This window comes from Eschrichtius robustus, chromosome 10, assembly GCF_028021215.1.
Source record: "Eschrichtius robustus isolate mEscRob2 chromosome 10, mEscRob2.pri, whole genome shotgun sequence".
Taxonomy (NCBI): Eukaryota; Metazoa; Chordata; class Mammalia; order Artiodactyla; family Eschrichtiidae; genus Eschrichtius; species Eschrichtius robustus.
The window spans coordinates 11,346,935-11,361,447 of NC_090833.1; the positions used below are offsets into that span (position 1 = coordinate 11,346,935).

At 42.0% G+C, this 14,513-nt stretch overlaps 1 protein-coding gene across 6 annotated transcripts in view; it reads left to right on the forward strand.

Moving 5' to 3' along the window:
- Positions 1-979: 979 nt before the first annotated feature.
- Positions 980-14,513, forward strand: part of DENND1A (DENN domain containing 1A) — a 535,812-nt gene continuing 522,278 nt past the window's right edge. For 4 of the 6 annotated variants that reach the window (XM_068552005.1, XM_068552010.1, XM_068552006.1 and 1 more), the window contains exon 1: positions 980-1,075. In XM_068552005.1, coding sequence (XP_068408106.1) covers positions 1,059-1,075 — 17 coding nt within the window. In that variant the 5' untranslated portion in view covers positions 980-1,058. The remainder of the gene's footprint in view (positions 1,076-14,513) is intronic. The other 2 variants (XM_068552009.1, XM_068552008.1) reach the window with 1 other exon arrangement.

The window sequence follows — 14,513 nt, forward strand, 5'->3', positions numbered from 1 at the left end:
ATTACTGCTGCCTTTGTGATTCCTCCAGGCCTAGAGGGGATGATATTGGGGCATTCATTAAAATGAGCCCCAAGGCGGAGCAGGTTGGCGATCTTGGCTCTCAAGTACCTTCATTTGCCTTGACTTAGTCTCTATCAGGGACTGTTATGGTGACATGAGATTTCTCTACTGGAGCCCCCCAAATGGCTAACAAAGGGAGGCAGAGATCCTCAAGGGTAGGGCAGAGCAGAGCCACTAAATGGGTCCTATGAAGCCCTCAGGTGGCTTTCCTGTGGGGATGTGAGGTCTCCTTAAAGGTCTAAGAGGTTTAAGGTCTAAGGGGGTCTCCATCAAGAACCATGCTGGGGAAGTGTCTGGTGCGACAGAGAAGAGGGGCTATGGCTCCCTTAAGGAACTTACTGAAAGGTATGGGATTTTCAAAGGAAAAAGTTGTGTCTTCCTGGAGGCCTGAATGGGAGACAGATTATCTCTACGCCAGAGCCACCGGGTGGGAGGACCCCACAGGAGAGGAATGGGTAAAGGTTTCTTCAGGTGAGCTTGGGGGTCTCTATGGGATGAAGATCTTTTCAGAGGGGTTGTAGGTGTTGGTTTCTATAGGAGAACAGTGGGAGGGGAGCTCTTTAGGTGCCTGCACCCGGAAAGCACCACGCACTGAGCTCCGGGAGTCCACCCCGGCGGATGCGCGGTTCCCGCCGCCGCAACCGCCCTCAGGCGGCACTGCCTCCCGCGAGCGGACTACACTTCCCGGCAGCCCCCACGGGCGGCGGCGGTGCGGGCGGGAGGGGGCGGCGGTGTGAGAGGCGGAGGGGGCGGTGCGCGCCGGGCACGCGCGCCGGCGACCATGGCGTTCGCCGGGCTGAAGCGAGTGCATTAACCCCGGGAGGCGGCGGCGGCGGCGGCGGCGGCGGCGGGGGAGCGAGCCTCGAGCGGGCGGGCCTCAGCTTGAGGGAAGGGAGGAAGGGGCGGGGAGAACGCCGGAGGGAGGCCGGTCGGCCGCAGACGGGCGGGCAGCGCAGCGCCGAGCGGGGCCCGCGGGCCCATGAGGAGGCCCGGGGACCATGGGCTCCAGGATCAAGTGAGTGCGGCCGGGCCGGGCGGAGCCGGGCCGGGCGAGGGGCGGCGAGGCCGGGCAAGGGCTGCAGGGCAAGGGCTGCAGGCCTCGGGCCGCGCGGGGGACTTGTTGCCGGGGCCCAAGGGGCTCCCCGCGTGCCGGCGTCACGCGGGGAGGGGGACGGTTGCCATGACGATCCAGGGAGGCTCGGGGGCGGGGTGCGCGCGGGGTGGAAGGGCGCTGGTGGTCAGTTGTCCCCTCCTCACCTGAGGGCGGGAACAGCTGAGATTACAAGGTGGCCCCCTCCCCGGGGTTACAGAGAGCCTCTGAAAACGGTCACACAACTGTTGGGGGGAGGGCGAGAAATCTCTAGAAGCAACTCCCCAAATGGGTGTTTGGGGCGCCCCTGAGAGTCGGGCAGGTCCTGAGGTGGCAGTCTGGCTGCTTAAGGCCTGTGGGTCCCCATAAAAGTCGCGTGAGATTTTCAGAGGGAGGGGCCACTCAGGGACTGAAGGTCTGGATGGCCTGGGGAGGAAGGCCCTTTTCTCTCTTCTCCTGTTTCCCCCTCCTGTCTATGCAAGTCTCCCCACAGCGAGGGCCAAAGGCTGTGAGGGAAGATACCTCTGTGCTGTAACCGAGCACCTGATCTTGATAATCGTTGGAAAGGTTTTGTAATTCAGTCTGGCAAATTCCCTCACTCATTCATTCATCTGGAGTCCCTGGTGAGGGGTTAGTTTTCCCGGGAAAACGTTGATACATCTGACTTGGGAACCCATTGAAACATTGTTGCCCTCTTTCTAGACCTAGAAGTTGACTTTGGAAAGTGCAACTTTTATGCAGTCCCATTTGGGTGTGTTGGTTTGGACTCTATCTCCCCTCCCAGCCAGGTCCTCTTTTGGCCTCTCCCTTCCTCAGTTCCAGAACATGAGATGCCTTATCTCTAATCACTAACAAATGTTCACTTTTTCTCTATGAGTAATAGAATTGTTTAACGGCACTGAAAAACCCAGTTAGCAGCGCAGGCTTTTCCTTAAAAAAGCTTTCATGGGATACTTTAAACCCGCTTACAAGAAAGTCTGAGACATGTGTTTACTTCAGCATTTTGTGAGTTATGCTAGGGAAGTTTGAAAGGGGAAGGGCCTTATGGGTGAAATCTAATAATTATTCAAGCATTGCATCTCTTGTCCCGTCGATGTCCATGCAGTGTGTCCTTTGCCCAGCCTTGTAGTCCCCTGACCGGCTTAGGCCTCCATTCACAAAATGTGTCTTAACAGGCTGCAGCAGCCCGGAGACTAGAAAAGTTTGCTTATGATAATGAAAATGGAAGAGTTCGATGAGTACACTGTTAATTCTTGATTTTTGTGGAAATGAGGGGGAAACGAAGCATGATCCAAATAAGAGCTTAGGAAGCTTGGGAGGTAAAAAGACGTAGTGTGTGAAGCATTGGGATTAAAGAGGCACTCCAAGTTTAGCTCCTGCTTCCAAGTAAGAGTTGTAAACTTGGGATTTCAATAGCACTTAGAAACACTTCACAAAAGCCACCATAGAGTCGCAGAGTATACTTGTGAGGATGCTTACCTTTCTTGTTACAGAGAAGTTCAGAAACTTGCCAGATATGAGGCAAGTCAGTGTCAGAATCAGCCTGAAGATCCAACAAGTGGAAGTTCGGATGACTAGGCATCAGGTCTCTGTCTTGCTCTTGAACGTTGCAGGTTGACAAATACATTTCTTAAGACTGTTTTGTGGAGCCTATCTCTGAGTGCTTGGGCAAGAGAACTTATACTAATGCATGAAATTCTATTAAGCAAATTAGTGTAAAGAATAGCCTTCTTGATCTTGAAACTAGACTGCTTGGTGATAAAAACTTAGACATGGGAATTATGTTAGCTTGTGGTGAGGCTGAAAGAGAGTATGAAGAGAGAAATTCTGAGAAGTAGTTGTGATTTATGGTGACTGTTGACTGTGTAGCTTCTGCCTGCAGGTAGGAATGAGGATGGGCAGGTGGTGAGGAAGCCATCTTCTTAGGCGCTGCCTTAATTTTGGGGGGAAACAGGGCTTTGATTACTACTGACCGTCTGTTCCATCCTGACAGGAAAGAACAGACTGAGCTCAAGGTGTCCACCCGGCTGAGGTGAAGTCTAAGTGTGCGGGCTCTGTTGTGTAGGACAGTCTTGGGGGTGGGGGAGGAGAGCATGGGGTGCCCCTCTGAGCAGGAGAGCGCTCTGGCCGCCTGTGCTTTCTCTCCTCATCTCTGATATTGTGTGGTCCAGTCAGGCTAACAATGTGGAATCAGATTTGGATTCCTATTCCGGTTCTTTTGTCTGCTGACTACGAAACTTTGTACAAAATACCTCTTTCTGCCTCAGTTGCTCTGAGGGTAAAATGGGGAAGACTATATGTTGCAGGGTCATTATGCACAATAAACACAGTATCAACATCACTGCTGGGCCCATATTAAAAAGTCGGTAATTGTTAGTTTCTTTTATACCTTCTCCAACAAAAGACTTAAGAAAACTGCTATATTTTATACCAGAAATGTCAGAGAACTGTGAGTTTCAGGTAATGGAGAAAAAGGTTTTGATAATCCAGGAATTAGACTGAACATGCAGAGCAGGACTCAACATTCTCTCATTAAAACATAAAAATTGATTAAAAACAATACTCTGTGTAATTGTGAAGCTGGTGTCTGTTATATGATCAGTAGTAAAGCAGGTGAGTTGCTAGGCACAGGTGTTGAGGTTCAGTGCTTGTTCAGTCTTTCCTTTTGAGCTAAGGCTGGTTGGACACAATCTCTGTGTCAGGCATGGTGGTAGTGCTTTATGTGAACCATTTTATCAAATCCTCACAACTGTCCAATGATGTAGCTACTGTTAGCTACATTTTTCAAATGAGAGAATGGGTGTTTATAGGCCTTAGATCAGATGCCATCCCGAGGAATCCTACCCTGATGCCAGTGCCCTGCCCCCACCCCTCCTCAGCCTAGGCCAGGTGTCCTTCATCCATGCCCCCTTATCCCCAACCTAGGCCAGTGTCCTTCATCCATGCCCCCTCGTACCCAGCCTAGGCCAGATGTCCTTCATCCATGCCCCCTTATCCCCAACCTAGGCCAGTGTCCTTCATCCGTGCCCCCTCTTCCCCAACCTAGGCCAGGTGTCCTTCATCCGTGCCCCCTCTTCCCCAACCTAGGCCAGGTGTCCTTCATCCGTGCCCTCTCGTCCCCAACCTAGGCCATGTGTCCTTCATCTGTGCCCCCTTATCGCCAACCTAGGCCAGGTGTCCTTCATCCGTGCCCCCTCGTCCCCAACCTAGGCCAGGTGTCCTTCATCTGTGGACCCCCCCCCCAGCATAGGCCAGGTGTCCTTCATATGTGCACCCTCTCCCCCCACCTAGGCCAGGTGTCCTTTGTCTGTTTCTGTGGCTCCCTGTGTTTATCACTGTCATAGCACTAAATCCAGTTCCTTGTGTGCCTCCTATACTAAGCCCGACATAAACTTCTTGAGAGCAGGGACTGTCTTACTTGTCTTTGAGTTCCCTGTGTCAAACCCAGTACCTGACACATAATGTTGTTTAGGAAGAGTTTATGGAATGCTTTTAAGAAATAGTTAGGATCTGAATTAAGTTCCGAACTAAAGGCTCTGGGTTGAATGTACATAGAGCTAAAAAATAACAGTTTGCTATTTGAACTCTTGAGGAGGAAGAGTGTTTAAGTGTTAAGTTTTTAAGCCAAATTGTCCTGGTCTAGGCAGCAGTTCCTTATTTTTTCTGAAGAGTGTTCATGTTCATTTTAATAAAGGAAACTTGTCTTGCCTCAGACCAAACATCTACTTGACAAAGGAAAGAAAAGGTCACCAGTATGCAGGTAGCACTCTGGAAAGCTCCTAAACCTTAAACCTGAGCAGACATTTATTTATCTAGAGAGAGAAAAGGAGCAATGGTAACTGCCAGTCTTCAACAGGTGTGTTTAAATCTTATTTAGTGTTTGAGTGATCCCAGTGGACTGGAATGTGGTTAATATGAAGCAATTTAACTGATAATGTAGACACACAGCAGGAAACTGTGGCAGTTTAATATTGCTTGTGGTGACATCCTAGAAATTGTTTCCAGGCACCAAGGGCAGGAAGTGGATTGTAAGTAATTGAAGGAAGTATTCTAAATGAGTTTGAAGAAACCTGACATTTGTGGACTTGGAGAAAAGCATACTCAAAGATATGAAGGCATACAGACAGGACAGGGCAGCTGATTTTGCTTTGTGGTGGTGTTTATTCTGCATTAGCCTGTAGACTTGTCTTCAGTACTATGTTATGTGCCCGGTCATATGCTAAGTACTAGGGACACAAAAATGAAAAGATTTTGCTTTAAGGCTCTCCAAAATAGTAGTGAGACAGGAGTGTAAAACAAAACCACTCCCTCCACGTCCCCTCCCCACCAGGAAACCTGAGTGTCGGACAATAAGATCATTGCTATAGGGGAGATGGAGCCGGTGATGAATAGGTGAATAAGTGAAGGAGAGACTGTCTCCTAAGGAGGGCTTCCAAAGAAAGAATGCTTCATCAAGATGATGTTTCAGTTGAGACAGGAGAGATGAGTAAGGGTGTGAAGGGGGTAAGAATGGTGGCAGAGGGAGTAGAAGCCATGGTGATGGCTGTGCTGATCATGGTGGTGACGGTGGTGGTGGCAGTAGTGGTAGTAGTCTCAAAAGAGGGAGCAGTATGTGTGAAGACAGGACACAGGGAAATAAAAATGTTAATTACCACTTAATAGACACTAAAATGCCAGGAATTGTTAGACATTGGGAGTTAATGGGAATAATATTTAATCCTAACTTTCATGGAGTTTACAATCTGGTGGACCTGACAGATTAAAAAAAATCAGTTCACGTGAAAAAAAGATCGGTTCACGTAAAGCTATGTGGATGTGCTATAAACACAAGATGCTAAGAGAGGATGATGGGAGCGGCTGTCCTATTTTAGATAAGAGTAGTGAGGGAGGGCTTACTGTGGAGATGACATTTGAGCTGAGACTTAAAGGATGAGAAGTCATTAGTCATGTAAAGAAACTCACAAGACTTTTCATTCCAGGCAGAGCGGAGCATATACTGAGGCCTCGAGGCAAGAAAACCCTAGACGGATTTCAGGAACTGATAGTGGGTTTGGGTAGTGACTGATGGCAGGGAGGCTGGGGTGAGGTCAGAGAGAGACTGGGGCCCTGAGCAGGGCCTTGTAGGCTGTGGTAATCTGCAAACAACTTTATTAAATAAACTGTACTATAAAACTTACTCTTTTACAGTATATAATTAAATGGTTTTCAGTATACTCCAAATACCACTATCCAAATCCAGAACATTTTCATCACTCCAGAAAGAAACCCCATACCCATTAGTGGTCACTCCCCATTCCCCTCAAACCCTCTCAGCCGTAGGCAAGCACTAACCTACTTATTGTTGCTATAGATTTGTCAATTCTGGGCATTTCATATAAATGGAATCATATAAAATATAATCTTTTGTCTTTCCCTAAACATAATGGTTCCCAAGTTTATTCATGATATAGCATATATGAGCATTTCATTACTTTTTATCATTGAATAATATTGTATGGTTAAACCACATTTTATTCATCCATTCATCAGTTGTTAGGTATTTGGGTTGTTTCCACTTTTTCACTGTTAGGAATAATGTTGATGTGAACATTTTGTGGGGACATATGTTTTCATTTCTCTTGGGTATATACCTAGGAGTGGAATTGCTAGATCATATGGTAACCCTTTTTAAGGAACTGTTAAACTGTTTTCCAAAGCAATTGCACCACTTTTGTAAAGTGATATCTCATTGTGGTTATGATTTGGCCCACATGAGTTGTATAGAAAACGAAAGATCAGAGTAGACAGAGATAGGTTCTCAGAAGAGGGTGAAACTGGAACTGAAAGAAAAGTGAGATTTGGAGAAGGGAGGAGGGATTTCTGGAGGAAGAACAGCAGAAGTTTTATGACTTGGAAATGGGGATAAGCCCATCATTGTTTTCTGATACAGAGAAGCAGCCTTGGCTTTTTAAGATTGCTCTGCTCCAGGCTTTTTTTGGATAGCCCATTAAAGGATTCCATTACCAAAATGCACCACAGGCTGGCTTCTTCTTGAGGCCTGTTGTGTAGCCCAACTGACATATCTTCCATGTGTGGGATAAGACTAGGGAGTTGAAATGTGACTTCCTCTCCAGGGCCCTCCCCTGCCTCTTTTTCCTCTTTCCACCTCGGCGCTCCCCTCCCAGTCTCCATAGAAGAGAGTACAAAGACTTGGGGTGGTGGAACAGAAGTCTTGCTGGAGACTGAGCTCCCCATTATTAGTACCCAGAGTCCTTTGAATTTTCATGACTTTTCTGGAAAATGTTTTGCTGCATCTCCATCATTCTAATCTGAGTCATTGCAGTCAACTTGGAGGGGTTTGCACAGGAGATAGGAAGGTTGAAGCAGGGAAGATAAAAACCTGGAGTATTGCTGTAGGAAAACATGTTTTTATTCAGGCTGTTAAATCTGTGTGTAAGTTCCTGGCAGGAATTCTTGTGGGTTGCAAAGGTTCAGCCTTTTACCTGGCCCTAGGGCGAACTAATCTCTGGATTTGAAACATCCTTTTTGCTTAAAAGGATTTTGTTCTAAAATGGAAAGATAACCAAGGAAGTAAACCAAAGGAAACAAAGCAAAGTTGGTCTCCTCTACTTTAATTGAAATCCATACCCATTCTAAGTATTTCTAAGTATGGACTTGAAAAGGAACCAAATAAAGGAAGTAACAAAATATATGTTCAAAATATATGAGTTCTTGTAGAAAAGGTAGGTTACATCCCAAAAGTTTATTTGTAATTTGGTTATGGCAGTTAGAATGTATTTTTGGGGTTTCCTTGGCGGTCCAGTGGTTAAGACTCCACGCTTCTAATGCAGGGGGCACAGTTTCGTTCCCTGGTTGGGGAACTAAGACCCCACATGTGGCACGGTGCAGCCAAAACCAAAACAAAACAAACAAAAAAAGAATGTATTTTTCTCTTAGAGATACTGTTAAGTATGTCAGGCATAAGGACATTCCAGATGAAAGGAACTGTGTGTAAAAGAGATAGGGAGATTACAGGTATAGCTGAAATACAGAATATGTGGAAAAAGATTATAGGTGATGAAGTTGAAAAAGCAGGTTTGTGCTACTGGGACCTCATGCCATTGAAGGATTGAGTTGGGAATGTAGTATGATCGGACTTGGGTTTTTAGGAAGATTACTCTGGCAGCAGTAGTTTAGAATAGTGATATCTCCGGGTTGTGCAGCATGATCCACATGCTGGGGGTGTGAAAAAAATGTTAGAACCTATATTTGTTTCTATATCAATCTTCAAAATTTGTTTTTGTGTTTTCTAATAATATACTATAGATGACTGTAGTAAGACATTCTTATAATTTATAAATAAAAATACATATATCAGATGTATGCTCAAATTTTTTTACTGATAGGGAGGAATGCATGGAAAAAAACTGGAGACCACTGGTTTATGGAAGTGTTATAGTTTGTACTGGAGAAGATCAAGGTCCAAAGTGAGGTTTTAGTTTTCAAAAGAAAAAGGACGACTTTGAGAGAGATTTTAGGGAGAATTGACAAGACCTGGTGACAAATTACATGTAAGAGGTGAGAGAAGAATCAAAGATGACTTGCCAAGGTTAGCAAAGTTATATTATAAATGAGTGTTTGGAAGGTGAGGACTGGTTATATAATGTGTTTGCTTTTCTGAGGAAAAGTGAAAAGTTATAATTGGGAGAAGGCATTTTAGTCTGTGGTGAGAAAGGAAGAAATCTTTAAGGGCGCCGTAGTGAATGTGTGTGCTTGGTTAGATGAGTAAGATTTCAAGTGGGCTGGGCCGAGTCGCTGAGGGGAAATTTGTCCATGTTAGATTTAGGAAGAGAAAAAATAAACTTCTGAACTCACTTTAGCCACAGGAAAGGTTTCAGGGATGTTGCATTGATCTTGCCTAGACTGTATGAATAAATAGGAGGAAGGAAGCCAATCTAGAGAAAGATGCTGTTTGACTTCAGGCAAACAGTTCTTATACTCCAGGGCGTGAGAGGAGCAAGGGGGATGTGGGCCTCGGAGACACTAGGGTTTGAGTCCCCACAGACACGCACGATCCCCATCTGAGTTCTAAGTTTCTGAGCCTCAGTTTTTTAATTTATAAAAGGAAGCTAATAAATTCACCTCTAGTGTTGTTGTGAGGATTAAAAGCAACCTTATGTATAGCCCTCAGCAGAAAAATGACCGTTTAGTAAATGGCAGCTGTCATTAATATTGTTTGGAGTGGATGGGACACTCTTGTCTGAAGAACCTAGAGTTAAAAAAAAAAAGTCAAAAGAAAGCAAGTGTTCCTTTTTATAGTTTTTTTTTTTTTTTAAAGACAAAGTATTTGCTTTTTCTTTATGAGTATGTTAGGATAGTGTGTTATATATTTTACTGAATTTATTTGAAGGTTTGTGATCCTGGTATGTGCAAAGCATTATTTCTCTTACTGGTTGGGAGAAAAGAAGCTTAAAGTCTACTAAGAGAGATAAGATGAGCATGTAAATAATTAAAATGATAATAGCGTTTAAGAATATTTTATGCCTCCTCTCTCACCAATAACTAAACATTTTATTCAGTTTTAGAAAAGATTTACCCCATTTATATTTATCTGTTTAGCTGGTATCAGTATTCACTTCTTGTCTTTTTAATATAACTTCATTCCTTTTTTTCTGAGTGCTAAAATTATTTAAATTTTTTTATTTTGGAAAAATTTAGACATTATAATAGTAGAGAGAATAGTATAATGAGCCCCCAAATGCCCATCACTCAGTTTCAGCACTTACTAATTTATGGCTTTCTTAGTTCCATTTATAGATAACTGACCATAACGCTCCTCTGCCTCCTAGTCCTAGATTATTTTGAAGTAAAGTATGTCTGGTTATCTCTTTTTGATCCATTAATTTATTAGGGGCTATAAAATGGTGATATTTTATTTCCATCATTTCTTCTTGATATTAGCTAGAATACTTCTATAAAGAAAAACTTCTGCATATCAACTATTTGGTTACCCTAAGGTGCAGTTCATATAGGAAAGGCAGAATAAATATTTGATTCAGTTTATTCGTTTTTCAGACTGAGTTAGTTTCCTAGCATTTTCCCAAGGTGACTGATTCTTTTCTTTCTATCACTTGAAACGCATAGATTTAAACCTGTGTGCTATATTTCACTCTACTGTAGTTATCATCATTGATGTTAATTTGCCCTATCTTTGTCTAGTGGAAGCTTCTTTAAGTTAATTTCTAGAGTCCTTCTGACAGAATCTCAGTAGTTTTTAGTAGCTCCCTTGCCTTTTGGTATGATGACATGTTGCAGACTCATCTTGCATGTTTCCTGCTCCAGACCTGTTTTCTGCTGTTCCTCTAAGGAGTCTTGCTTCCTTTTGGTGGGAAATGGTGTTAGAGATTAGAGTCTGGGTTTTAGAACTTTTTTTTTTTTTGCTACTAGGTTATTTCTAGTAGCAAATATTATTATTTGCTACTAGAAATAACCTAGTAGCATTATTTCTAGGCTTCTCCAGGGGTCAGAACTAGGAAGAGTGTGTGTGTGTGTGTGTGTGTGTTTAAGGTAACTACATCACATGTTCACATTGGTATTTACAATTCAAGACCATAGCATTTTAATTTAACCTCATTATTCTTATATCTGAATCTCTTATCACTCATGTCGAAAGTCCTGATTTCCAGTGACACCAACAGAAGTACTCTTTTTGCTTTATCCCACAATATCCAAAAACTCAACAGCAATACCAAAAACTCAACAGCAACCACCAACAGTATGTACTGAAAACAGGTTTTTGGTTTTTTTTTTTCAATTTGGCGATTCTTTTTGTCCTTAGAGTATATCACATTAGGAATATGTAGTAGTTACTGTTTTAAAACCACTAGAAATAGTTTCGCTGTGGTTGTGTCTCCAACTCAATTCATAGTGTTTTTTTTTTTTTTTCTCTTTCAGTCTTTTGGGATTGCTTTTTGAAAATAATTTTGTTTTATAATTATATAAAAAACTTCTATGGCTTCAAAGCCAAATCTACAAAAAAGGTATATTCAGAAAAGTCTAACTTCTATCCTTCCCACACCACCCTGTTCCATCCCTCCTCTGTAGGTAGCTAGTTTAAAAAATTTTTTTCATTTTTAATTTCATTAGAAAAAAGGTAAACACGTAAGTATATTCACACTTCCCCTCACCAACCCTTCAGACAAATGATAGCATTCTGTGTGCACTTTTCTCTCCTTTACTTTTCTCATTTTATACCCTCTAAAGAGATCACTTGTAGTAGTACATAGAGGTCATGCTTATTCTCTGTAGCGGTAGCATAGTACTCCATTGGATGGATGGTCCATGGGTTATTCAACCAGTCTCATGCTGATGGTCATTTAGGTTGCTTCCAGTGTTATATGATGCTACAATGAATAGTCTTGTGTATGTGCCTTTTTTGTATTTATACCATTATACCATGGGGATAGATTTTTAGAAGTGGGATTGCTGGGTCATAGAGTAAATTTATATGTAATTTCACTTTAGTAAAATTGTAAAATAGTAAAGTAAAATTTTACTTTAGTGAAAAGTGTCAAATTCTCCTCCACACAGGTTGAGCCAGTTCATATTCCCATGTATGATAGTGCCTTGTTGCCTTACAGCTTCACCAACAGAATGTGTTTGTCAAATGTTAAAAATTATTTTAGTCAAAGCTATAAATGCACGTGTTAACAAATCAAATAGTTTTAAGAGCTCATGATGAAGAGCAGTAATTCTCTACCCTACCCCACACTCCTTCAGGAACAGCCTCTACTAACTGATTTTATTTTCAGTTATTCTGGTGGTTAACCCATAACCCTTAGATACATCTCTCTCTCTTAATTTAATTAACTTTAGACAGTATTTGTTGATACCCTGAAACGAAAGATGATGAGTACCTTTATAATACTTCTCTCTTTCCTCTTCCACTGTTTTTTTTTGAATTTTTGAATTTTATTTTATTTATTTTTTTATACAGCAGGGTCTTATTAGTTATCCATTTTATACATATTAGTGTATACATGTCAATCCCAATCTCCCAATTCATCACACCACCCACCACCACCCCGCCACTTTCCCCCCTTGGTGTACATACACTTGTTCTCTGCATCTGTGTCTCTATTTCTGCCCTGCAAACTGGTTCATCTGTACCATTTTTCTAGGTTCCACATATATGCGCTAATATACGATATTTGTTTTTCTCTTGCTGACTTACTTCAGTATATGACGGTCTCTAGATCCATCCACTTCTCTACAAATGACCCAATTTCGTTCCTTTTTATGGCAGAGTAATATTCCGTCGTATATATGTACCACATCTTCTTTATCCATTCGTCTGTCGATGGGCATTTATGTTGCTTCCATGACCTGGCTATTGTAAATAGTGCTGCAATGAACATTGGGGTGCATGTGTCTTTTTGAATTATGGTTTTCTCTGGGTATATGCCCAGTAGTGGAATTGCTGGGTCATATGGTAATTCTGATTTTAGTTTTTTTAAGGAAACTCCATACTGTTCTCCATAGTGGCTCTATCAATTTACATTCCCACCAACAATGCAAGAGGGTTCCCTTTTCTCCACCCCCTCTCCAGCATTTGTTGTTTGTAGATTTTCTGATGATCCCCATTCTAACTGGTGTGAGGTGATACCTCACTGTAGTTTTGATTTGCATTTCTCTAATAATTAGTGATGTTGAGCAGCTTTTCATGTGCTTCTTGGCCATCTGTATGTCTTCTTTGGAGAAATGTCTGTTTAGGTCTTCTGCCCATTTTTTGATTGGGTTGTTTTCTTTTGGTATTGAGCTGCATGAGCTGTTTATATATTTTGGAGATTAATCCTTTGTCTGTTGATTCGTTTACAAATATTTTCTCCCATTCTGAGGGTTGTCTTTTCATCTTGTTTATGGTTCCCTTTGCTGTGCAAAAGCTTTGAAGTTTCATTAGGTCCCATTTGTTTAATTTTGTCTTTATTTCCATTACTCTAGGAGGTGGATCAAAAAAGATCTTGCTGTGATTTATGTCAAAGAGTGTTCTTCCTATGTTTTCCTCTAACAGTTTTATAGTGTCCGGTCTTAACATTTAGGACTCTAATCCGTTTTGAGTTTATTTTTGTGTATGGTGTTAGGGAGTGTTCTAATTTCATTCTTTTACATGTAGCTGTCCAGTTTTCCCAGCACCACTTATTGAAGAGACTGTCTTTTCTCCATTGTATATCCTTGCCTCCTTTGTCATAGATTAGTTGACCATAGGTGTGTCGGTTTATCTCTGGGCTTTCTATCCTGTTCCATTGATCTATATTTCTGTTTCTGTGCCAGTACCATATTGTCTTGATTACTGTAGCTTTGTAGTATAGTCTGAAGTCAGAGAGTCTGATTCCTCCAGCTCTGTTTTTTTCCCTCAAGACTGCTTTGGCTATTCGGGGTCTTTTGTGTCTCCATACAAATTTTAAGATTTTTTGTTCTAGTTCTGTAAAAAATGCCATTGGTAATTTGATAGGGATTGCATTGAATCTGTAGATTGCTTTGGGTAGTATAGTCATTTTCACAATATTGATTCTTCCTATCCAAGAACATGGTATATCTCTCCATCTGTTGGTATCATCTTTAATTTCTTTCATCAGTGTCTTATAGTTTTCTGCATACAGGTCTTTTGTCTCCCTAGGTAGGTTTATTCCTAGATATTTTATTCTTTTTGTTGCAGTGGTAAATGGAAGTGTTTCCTTAATTTCTCTTTCAGATTTTTCATCATTAGTGTAGAGGAATGCAAGAGATTTCTGTGCATTAATTTTGTATCCTGAAACTTTACCGAATTCATTGATTAGCTCTAGTAGTTTTCTGGTGGCATCTTTAGGATTTTCTATGTATAGTATCTTGTCATCTGCAAACAGTGACAGTTTTACTTCTTCTTTTCCAATTTGTATTCCTTTTATTTCTTTTTCTTCTCTGATTGCCATGACTAGGACTTCCAAAACTATGTTGAATAATAGTGGTGAGAGTGGACGTCCTTGTCTTGTTCCTGATCTTAGAGGAAATGCTTTCAGTTTTTCACCATTGAGAACGGTGTTTGCTGTGGGTTTGTCGTATATGGCCTTTATTATGTTGAGGTAGGTTCCCTCTATGCCCACTTTCTGGAGAGTTTTTATCATAAATGGGTGTTGCATTTTGTCAAAAGCTTTTTCTGCATCTATTGAGACGGTCATATGGTTTTTAGCCTTCAATTTGTTAATATGGTGTATCACATTGATTGATTTGCATATATTGAAGAATCCTTGCATCCCTGGGATAAATCCCACTTGATCATGGTGTATGATCCTTTGAATGTGTTGTTGGATTCTGTTTGCTAGTATTTTGTTGAGGATTTTTGCATCTA